General features: G+C 39.6%; 1 protein-coding gene across 1 annotated transcript; it reads left to right on the top strand.

The window, feature by feature from the left end:
• Positions 1 to 403: 403 nt before the first annotated feature.
• Positions 404 to 8,999, top strand: gnat2 (guanine nucleotide binding protein (G protein), alpha transducing activity polypeptide 2). Its single transcript, XM_042491568.2, has 9 exons — positions 404 to 697; positions 4,337 to 4,379; positions 5,136 to 5,277; positions 5,400 to 5,557; positions 5,681 to 5,809; positions 5,915 to 6,044; positions 6,133 to 6,286; positions 6,792 to 7,003; positions 8,162 to 8,999. The coding sequence occupies exons 1-8, from the start codon at positions 592 to 594 to the stop codon at positions 6,980 to 6,982; spliced, it is 1,053 nt and encodes a 350-aa protein (XP_042347502.1). The 5' UTR covers positions 404 to 591; the 3' UTR covers positions 6,983 to 7,003; positions 8,162 to 8,999.
• The last annotated feature ends 1,039 nt before the right edge of the window (positions 9,000 to 10,038 follow it).

Here is a 10,038-nt window from a genome sequence, read left to right as displayed (position 1 = left end):
CTAATGGGTTCTATAAAATTATAAAATACAGTTGTTTTCTTTATGTATATACCATAGCTGAAGAAAGAGAATCAGTTATCAGCACCAACCCCCCTTCCCCACCACCCCATACATGAATATTTATATAATTTCATATATAAATAGTTTTATGCTGTATATTGTATATGGACTAATCAGGTCAATGACTGATGAGATCAATGACTCTCATTAAGCCCAATAATGTGAGTGAGTTTATTTTCTCCTTTTCTTTACATCATTCACTTTTGCCCTTGTTATACTAATTGGATTGGCTGGCCAATCAGGAAGAGGCACCACCTAAGTCAGAGGTTTAAGCAGAGGGAATTAAAGGGTGGATCTCCGTTGGACAGAGCTGCTGAATTGATTTGATCCTTGAGAGGGTCCCATCTGATCATCTCATCGAAAGAGGCCAAGAAGCCAGGAAGGCTCAAGCACCTCCCTCCCAATCCCCTTCCGCTCGGAAATCGCCTTTCAGCACGATTAGTGTTGCAACCAGATTCTCTGCTGTGCTGCTCACAGAGAACCGTCAAAATTTCCATCCTTGAGGATCTTGAGGCTGCGGAGGAAGAGAGAATGGGTGCGGGAGCAAGCGCCGAGGACAAAAAGTCTAAGGAGTTGGAAAAGCAACTCCAAGAAGATGCTGATAAGGACTCTAAAACAGTCAAGCTATTACTGCTTGGTAAGTGGACTTAGTGCAATAGTCTTGATGCATCAAGTGTTTCTTTTATTTCCAGGCTGCAGGTGATGCAAAGTGGTCAAAATGACAGGAAATCACTTCAAAATATGCAGCTCTTTACTCCTAACTTTTAAATCTCCATCTCAGGCTGAACAAACCTTTCGGCAGAGGTTCAGGTCTGCAGAGGAGATTAGGAGCGTTGCGGTCAGCCAGCAGTCAACCGATGTAACTGATAAATTAAAAAATGCAGAGGTAAAAAAAACATGACAAAGTTTTGGGAAAATTGTTTTGGTCACATTTCATGGAACCCTGAAGGATAAACAACTGGTTCCAAGTTTCAGGTTAAGAGTTAAATTATGTAACAGATCACTTATTTCATAATAGTAGTAGTTAAACATTGATGATAGATGTTTCACTCTGAGCTTATTGATTCATTTTTAGCATATTCTTCAAATCTTGGATGTGAGCCATCTGAGGTGCGTTGAACAGCTTTGACACAGCTGATCACTGCTTAGTTAGATGTAAGGTATGCTCAGAGGATTTACAGGCTGTGCAGACCATTTGTTTCTGGATAAAAGCCTACATTAGTTTATTAGAAAAAGGGGAGGACTATTTAAGCTTGTGCAAAACTGAGAGGACATTAGTGGAAGTAAAGAAGACGGAGATAAAAGAGATATAGCAGGTTGAGCAGCTAATAGCAGGATCCGACTTAAAGCTCAAAAAAAGAACAGATTTAAAATATAGGACAATAATGATAGTGATAATATCAATGAGACTATTTGAAAGTATAAAACTAAACACAAGTAAGGGACACTCACGTTAACTACCTATGCTTACATAACATACTTGCCCGTACTTATAATATAATACTGCAGAGATGTGAGCTGGTTCAGCTGTTTGAAGTTTTCACCATTATGACTGGTTTTAAAGAATATGCAGAACTTAAATTTTCTCAAAGGCTTCAGCCATGAAACAGTTTTTCAATAAATATTTGACAACTACATCAACATTGAAAAAGCAGTGGCAAACTGTATTTAGAATTTCTTGTCTGTCTTGTATTAAATTAAAGAATGACTTTTCACTTCTAATGGAAGGACGTTGGTGCTTAAAACAATCACAGCCTTTGGTCTAAATGAATCACTGCCTAGGAGTGATATGTCAAGCCGATTAGCTAACAGGTTTAGTGCAGATCCACTTGACAAGGTCTTTGTTGATCCCTCAACTTGCACAGAAAGTATAAAATAAAAAATAAAACAGTAACATTTGCGGTGTCAAAATACCAGAAAAAAAATTCCAGGAAAATCTATGCGATAAAGCGAAACAAAAAAGAAATTAAAAAATATATAGATTACCATTTATCCTATGGAAGAGTTGTCTTGTGACATAAGAAATAAAAAAGGAAAACAGGACTGATGTGAAATTAGAGTACAGTGAAAAAAATGCTTTGCAAAGCGTCGATTTCTGTGCTTTTACAATCTACTTTCAAACCTTAAATTTCATGTTTTGCAACATTGTATTATTCTTTCAAAGTATAATCTGTGCAATCTCTGAAAACTATTCAGAGACTTTTTATCTATACTTCCATCGGATTCAAGTTGTTTCTTCAGCAGGACAGTCAGAGATCAGACAGAGAGGACGGAGTAGCTTAGGATGAGAACGGTGCCATCTCGTGGACTCTGATGGACATTGCGAAAGGATCCAGAATGTTTTGACTTAAACTAAAAAATGTTTGCGGTTAGCTCCTTGTGTGCAGGTGTGCTTAAGTTTTACATGTGCACAACTCCCTGAATATTTAGGATACAAAAAACAGCCTTTAAAGTCATCCATAAAGAGGATGAACCAAAGAAAGCTTAATATAGTTATTTACATGAATTTCCAGAACTGTTACTCTGCAACTCTACCTTCTCCAAGTCAATAGGAAATCTGAGAAATTAGCTCTTAAGAACAAAAAATATGCACTCCCTGACTATTCCTGAACTGTATTACATGGATGTATAATAAGTTTTTCCATATCGTACACATGAAAAAAATGGTTTTTTTTAATCTGCAAAATGTGTATCACTTCACTTTTAATTAAAGTCAAAACATCTAAGCGTTGCAGGATAAACATGGACACAGAGCTCCCCTTTTAAGCCCAGATTTAATGTCACTGCAAAGCCCTGAGGGCATATTTGTTAATGGGCACGAGCTAAAAGAATGACTTTTAGAGAGGATAAAGGCACTTTTCATTTGATTATCATAGCTGAAGACATCTTGACGCCGCCGTGCAATCTTTACTACCTCATCAAAACCGAGCTAAACAAACATCTAACTGTCTTGCAAATGACCTCTAGCGATATCTAGAGATAACCCATCATTTCTTTACATGCTCCAACAACAGTAAGTCTATGGATGAAGCTTAAGGCTGCTTCAGTGAGAGCAGTGCAGCTTTGTTTGCTATGTGATAAACTCCCTATGGTTAGTTTACAGGGCTGCAGAGAGCCTTTCCTTTAGCCTGCGCACCCAAGTGTGACACTTAAAATGGACAGAACTGCAGTCCGCATTATGCATTAATACATGCACAACTTACATTTTATTCAAAGAAGCTGTTCCCTTATAATGAAGCATGTTTCTCCTCCTGTCTGGATCACCTCATGTAGCGTCATTGTGATTTCTAAAGATGTCTGCTAACACACTGGAGCTCAGCATGAGGTGCTCAATATACAAAAATCAGCTGATAGTCTGACATGAATTGCTCACGGAAGAAGACCATATTAGACCATATTATAGCTCAGCAAGACAAAAAAAGCCAAGAGCTTTGTTGTTGTGCTGCAAGGAGATTATGTAGTTGCTGTTAGCAGAGCCTTTAGCCGGTTAAGTTTCCTCTTTTAAACCACTGCAAGGCCTTACACGGCGCTGAGGACCAGAACACTGCAGACACCTTCATGATCACCATAATGTTACAGACCAGCTGAACAGAAATATATGCACACATTAACACCTGCCCTCTGCACTGCCACAGACAACACCGCCTTGTTAAGCTTTTATCATCTCCACCTGCATTTCTCTTGACTGGAGCGGGTATTGTTTGTTATATGCGTCTCATATGTATATATGCCTGTTTGCTCTGCATGGCCCCATGTGCACGCACTATGGCATCTGTCTGTGCCTCTGCAAAACATTTAGTATTATTTTATACAGTTTACACTGCCTACTTGGCAAGGACAAGTGAAATGATTTGCTAACTGAGGTTTATGTAAAGCTCTACCTTTGATAACTGGTCTCATACTGACATCTACCTTTCTGCATGGAGATAGACCAGGAAACTTAACAAAAAAACAGTGATTATTGATTCAGTGATGGACTGTTTTTTTTGGGGTTTTTTTTTTGAGTGGCATCATCATGATTTCCATAAAGAGATGTTATAAAATGACTCTAGCAAACCAAATCTCACTGTCCACAGGCATATTCTCCTGAAACTATCCAAACAGATAGACATTACTTCGGGTTAAAGTCACAGCATTTTTGTCTATTTTGACCACACCGCTCCTTTAAATTAACTGCATCATCAAAGCACATTCTTTGGCTGTTTATGGCTCACAGTGTACGTACATGTGAAGAGTAACCGTAAGAGTTATTCATAACCTTTTTGTTCTCTTCCAGGCGCTGGTGAGTCAGGCAAAAGCACCATCGTAAAACAAATGAAGTAAGTATGAAAATAAGTGATAAAGTTCATTTTCCTGTGTCATCCACACCATGTGCATGTTGTTTTATCTCATGGGTCAGGCATACAGCCAGCAGGCCAAAGCTCCCTCATCTCTGTCTGTTGCACTTGCAGTGAAGCCTTTAAACAAAAGGTCAACAGGGCAAACATCCGCTCAGTCTGACTTGTCAGCGCTTGTTTTGTGCAGTTAGTTTCACTCTGGCAGTAAGAGCCAAGTGAGGTCAGGAACTCACCACAGGGTGGCACTGTGAGCACTACTAGCTCCAGTGGACATCCAGTAGGCTGTTTCTATATTGAATGAGTTTTTTCATGCGAGGAAATCCAAATCATGCATAAGCTTGCAAGCTCATTCTATTTCAGTAGTTCCACAAATTACTTTTTATATAACTTTTCCACAACAAGAGGGATCTCTTTGTACGTCTTTGCTCTGTTGCGAACTTTTGCATATCCATCCCGATTATTTTTGCAGATCCTGCACAAAACTGTACAGCTGTCTTATTCTGAAACAGCTATATTACACATATGTGTTATGCAATTGTACTTTTTTAAGGTTTCTTCTTTCATATTTTCATCATGACTGAAAAACTATGTAATAATGTAATAAATATTGTTGTAATGTATATATCACACTAGGGATGTATACATTACCATCCAGCTCATCCTAACAGAGGAATAATGTAGCAAAGTTTGAAAACGCTTTTCTCTGATCTAACTCACTTTTTTTTAACCCGTTTCAAGGATTCTGCATCAAGGTGGTTACACAAAAGAGGAACAATTGGAGTTCCGAGCAGTCATCTATGGCAACATCCTGCAGTCTGCTCTGGCTATCATCAGAGGCATGGAGATGCTGAGCATTGATTTCGGCTCGCCCGGTGCCCAGGTCTCATATGACACTTGAACCAGACATGATTAACTTGTAGAGTTCATTTTTACTGACATAAAATCATGCTAGAAATAGTTCAGTGCTGGTGCTGATTGATTGTTGTATTGTTCAAACCACAGGAGCTTGCACAGAAGCTGCAGAACTTGTCAGACTCCATTGAAGAAGGCACAATGCCTGCTGAGCTGGCTGATGTCATCCAGAAGCTGTGGAAAGACTCTGGCGTGCAGGCTGGCTTTGACAGAGCTGCTGAGTACCAACTGAACGACTCTGCTGGCTAGTGAGTCCAAAGTGGGACTGATACAGTAGACGGGTTATGTGTAAAACTAAAGATGCAGATGGCTTAGTGTTTATAGAAGAGAATCTTGTATTGATGCCTGATTGCTTTGCTGTTTGCTCTCAGCTACCTCAATGAAATGGACAGAATCTGCAAGCCAGACTACCTCCCCACTGAGCAGGATGTGCTGCGATCTCGTGTCAAAACAACTGGTATCATTGAAGAACAGTTCTCCTGCAAAGAGTTGCACTTCAGGTGAGTCACAAGAGGGCTCCAAGCAACAGTGTGATGACAGCAAAAACCTTGCAGCACTGCGACATCCAGGACTGACTTTGCTGTGACTTTCTGTGTGGTGAACAGGATGTTCGATGTGGGCGGCCAGAGGTCAGAGAGAAAGAAGTGGATCCATTGTTTCGAGGGTGTGACCTGCATCATCTTCTGTGGAGCTCTCAGTGCATACGACATGGTGCTGGTAGAGGACGACGAAGTGGTAAGTCGAGACTCCAAAACCATATCATAAAACATGCACAGACCTGTCAGCCAGTAAACTCACCCTGCTCCTCTCTGACCTTTTTTAGAACCGCATGCACGAGTCCCTCCATCTATTCAACAGTATCTGCAACCACAGGTTCTTTGCACTGACCTCCATCGTGCTTTTCCTCAACAAGAAGGATCTCTTTGAAGAGAAGATCAAGAAAGTCCATCTGAGTATCTGCTTCCCAGACTATGATGGTAAGACCTGCTGATGCTGCTTTAATGTTAGGTATACCTGCTGCACACTGAGCGAAGTTCGGTGTTGCATGGTGAAACATGGACAGGGAAACAGTGAGACGGCATCTGTCAGGCATGCAGTGAGAGTGGATAGCAGTCACGCTTTTGCTTTGATTAATATGAGACAGGAGTGTGTGTGTGAAAAGAGAACCAACTGGTAAATACTACTAGAATGCAGACAAATAACAGACTGTGATTCACTTGTTACCAAACAAAATGATAACGGAAGATCAAACTAATCAAGTGAGGACTCATGAGATTAAAACTGCAGACAACGAGAGCCTCAGTGTTGCTCCTCAAATTAAATTATACTGCGCAAGCAATCACTTGCACATATTAAATGTGCGTCATGTCAGCTGACCAGCAAAGGGATGCAAAAGCAGAGGGACTGATTTAACGTTTTGTTTTTTTTTAACAACAATACCAAAAAATCTGCTCCCATTTTCTCAACCTTTGTCTCTGTTAGGCCCCAACACGTATGACGACGCCAGCGACTACATCAAGAAGCAGTTCCTGGACCTGAACATGAAGAAGGGTGTGAAAGAAATCTACTCCCATTTGACCTGTGCCACAGACACAAAGAACGTCGAGATTGTGTTCAACGCCGTGACAGACATCATCATAAAAGAAAACCTTAAAGATTGCGGTCTCTTCTAAGCAGCTCCAGAGTGAAAAGAGGTGCGTGGTGACCACATCACATCACTCCTGAGGACTTTGTTGATACAGAGTAATGGGGTCCAGATGAGGCAGACCCCTGACAATTCAATTTAGCCCTTGCACAGCAAATCATATCTGGCAATCCTGTGTTGCCAAGCAACAACTTCTGACCATAACATGGGCCAACACAAACTCAAACTACACAGACAATTTCGACCCTTTGGGACCACTGAGGATGAGGAAGATAATGAGAAGCTCAAAGCAGTCCCTGCAGTCATTTGTGATTAAAACCAGTCCCTCCCTAAGCGACAGAGGAAGTTAACTTTTCATTTTAGTAAACATATTGAATCTCACAACCTGCAGATCATGTTGTCCTGAAGCTATGAATATAGCTAAGTGTTACTTTTAAAGGGACATTTCATTCCTAAACCCAAAATACATATTTTTGTCTTACCTGTAGTGCTATTTATCAATCTAGCTTGTTTTGGTGTGAGTTGCTTAGTGTTGGGGATATTGGCCGTAGAGATGTCTACCGTCTCTCCATTATAGTGGAACTAGATGGTGCTCCACTTTTGGTGCTCAAAACACCGAAAAAAATAAACTGGAAGAACTTAACAGCAATGTCTCTTTCCAAAAATCATGATCTTGTTCTGAGGAGTTTCATGTAGAAACTACTTTCTTCATGAAACTCTTACTTTAATGGTTCCAGCTTAACAAATGTTGGATTTAAGACTTTTTAAGACTATTTTAATACCAATCAGAATGAATTTTTGCATTCATGGGAAACCTGACACCTGAAACTGCACACAAGGTCTGTAGATTATCTTGAGTAACCAGAGTTTTTCAAATGATTTTTTTTGGCCCTTTGAGCACCATGAATTGAGTGCCATCTAGTTCTTTTATATTCAAGTAGGGATGTACCAATTGTAAAATTATGGACCAATACTATCAATGTATGTGTGTAATGTGCCAATAAATCAGGGCATCCCTATATTCAAGAGAACACAGACATCTCTATGGCCGATAACTCTAACACTCGGCAACTCACGCCACAATCTAATGTGGAGTTTAGATTAAGGGGTGAAATGTCTCTTTGAAAGACAATAACAAATGATTTTATACTAGATTTAAGGTGATTTCTGTGTGTGATTTTTAAAAATGTTCTCATTTTTTTTTCAGAACTTCCTTTCCTACCTTAACCCCTCACACATTGGCACTAACTGAGAAGTGTACTGTTGGAGCACAGAGGATCCTCAGTTTGTTGTGTTCATGCTATCGCTTCCATGCCAAGTCCCGGTCCTTGACTGCTCCTAGCACATCACCACGTCCAACAGTACATCCCTGCAACACAATGCACGCCCAGCCGAGTTGAAACAACTATCGAGTCACCATATTGTTGTTGTGGACATACATCTTTCTACAAGGTTTTCTAAAGTACAGTATTTGTCTCACACCAGAAGCTGCTGGTTTGAAGGTATGAAGATGAAATAGTTGCTCATTCGATCGTCGTTGCTCCCTTTTGACCACTGTGTTGTGAGTTATGTAACTATTAAAACCAAGCTCTGTAAAAAATAAATTAAACAAATAAAATCGGGGAAAATATTAATATTTTGAATAGCAACATTGCAACCTTGTTTTTGTTTTTAAGTACAGTAGTCGCTGTGGTCTTGATATTTAAACTGTAACAAGTTACTGAGCAAATATCTCAGATATTCCCAGTGCTTGCAGTATATCCAGATTGCAAACCAAATTGTACATGTATCTAATCTAAATAGCATTAATGTATTCAATTCACTTAACATTTTAATGTGATGAATAAATTTCAGGAGGTCAAACACGGTAGAGAATCTTTGTACATAAGAGTAGGTGATTCAATATATTTTGAAAGATAAATCTATATAAGAGAGTGTGAAACAATAGAGGAATGATGCTTTATTATGAAAAGGGAATGAAAATCTACTGAGTTTGTCCTTTCTTATGAAATGTAGAGGCATGAAATAAAGATGCATTAACTTCACTGGTGTCTCTGTTTCTGTGCTGCAGAATCACTAAAGAATGAATATCAAATTTTGAGAAAACAGGCTGTCAACACTGAGGGAAAACCTCAGGCTGTTGTTTGTTGCAAACAATGATGCTGTCATATAAGTTCCCTGTTCTAGTCAGAGGGGAAATGACAGAGTGTGGAAGTTCATTAACAATAAACCTATTGAGAGAGCAAAACAGATTAAAGCAATAATTAATCTGCACATAGAGATTTACTGTATGATTGTGCAGGGACAGATTGGTGAGATATGACAGCAACCAAGGACAGAGCTGAGAGTGTAATCAGCGTGTGGAGCTGACAAGAGGAACTGCATCACTAGATTTGAGTGAGCAGCAGAGCCTCTTTGCTGCCATATTTAATGTTGCATGCTCTCCGTTTCGCTACTTTGTATTTCACTCAAACTCCAGGGCAAAGTAGTGCAAAATTCATTAGATCTGTCGAGCCTGTTCCCACCGTGGTTCATTAGTGTTTCCATCTGTCCATCAAGATTTTAACTGTGAGAAGATGCAGTATTGCCTTTACAGGAAGACACAAACATATACTGCTTTTTAAATTTGTCAAGCGGTCTACTAAAACAGAAGGATACAAATGTCTGCAGACCTTAAAGAGTGAGTCTGATGATTTATTGCCTCTGCCGGTGAGGTTATATTTTTGGTTTGGTTTGTTTGTGTGTTTGTCAGCAAGATTACAGAAAAACTACTAGCCTGATTTTCATGAAATCGGGTGGAAAGATGTAGCATGTGCAAAAGAAGAATCCATAAAATTTTGGACCGGATCCGAATCACCCGGGACACGTTATTTATTTTCTACCTTTATTAGCACTTCAAGACATTGTATTTGGCCTCGGCAGACATTAGCGCTCTCCAACTGTCCCTCTAGTATTCTAATTAATAAATAATATGAAAAGACCAAAACCAACAATTAATTTATCCAGTGACCTCCTATATTGTCCAAAAACTGTTAACACACATAAACGACCACTGTAGCTTATTTTTGATTCATCCCACACACA

Source organism: Plectropomus leopardus, chromosome 9 (genome assembly GCF_026936395.1).
Source record: "Plectropomus leopardus strain MGB_pleo_1.0 chromosome 9, ASM2693639v1, whole genome shotgun sequence".
NCBI lineage: Eukaryota > Metazoa > Chordata > Actinopteri > Perciformes > Serranidae > Plectropomus > Plectropomus leopardus.
The sequence above is the reverse complement of the archived record's forward strand: the minus strand, read 5'-3'. Positions and strand labels throughout refer to the sequence as shown.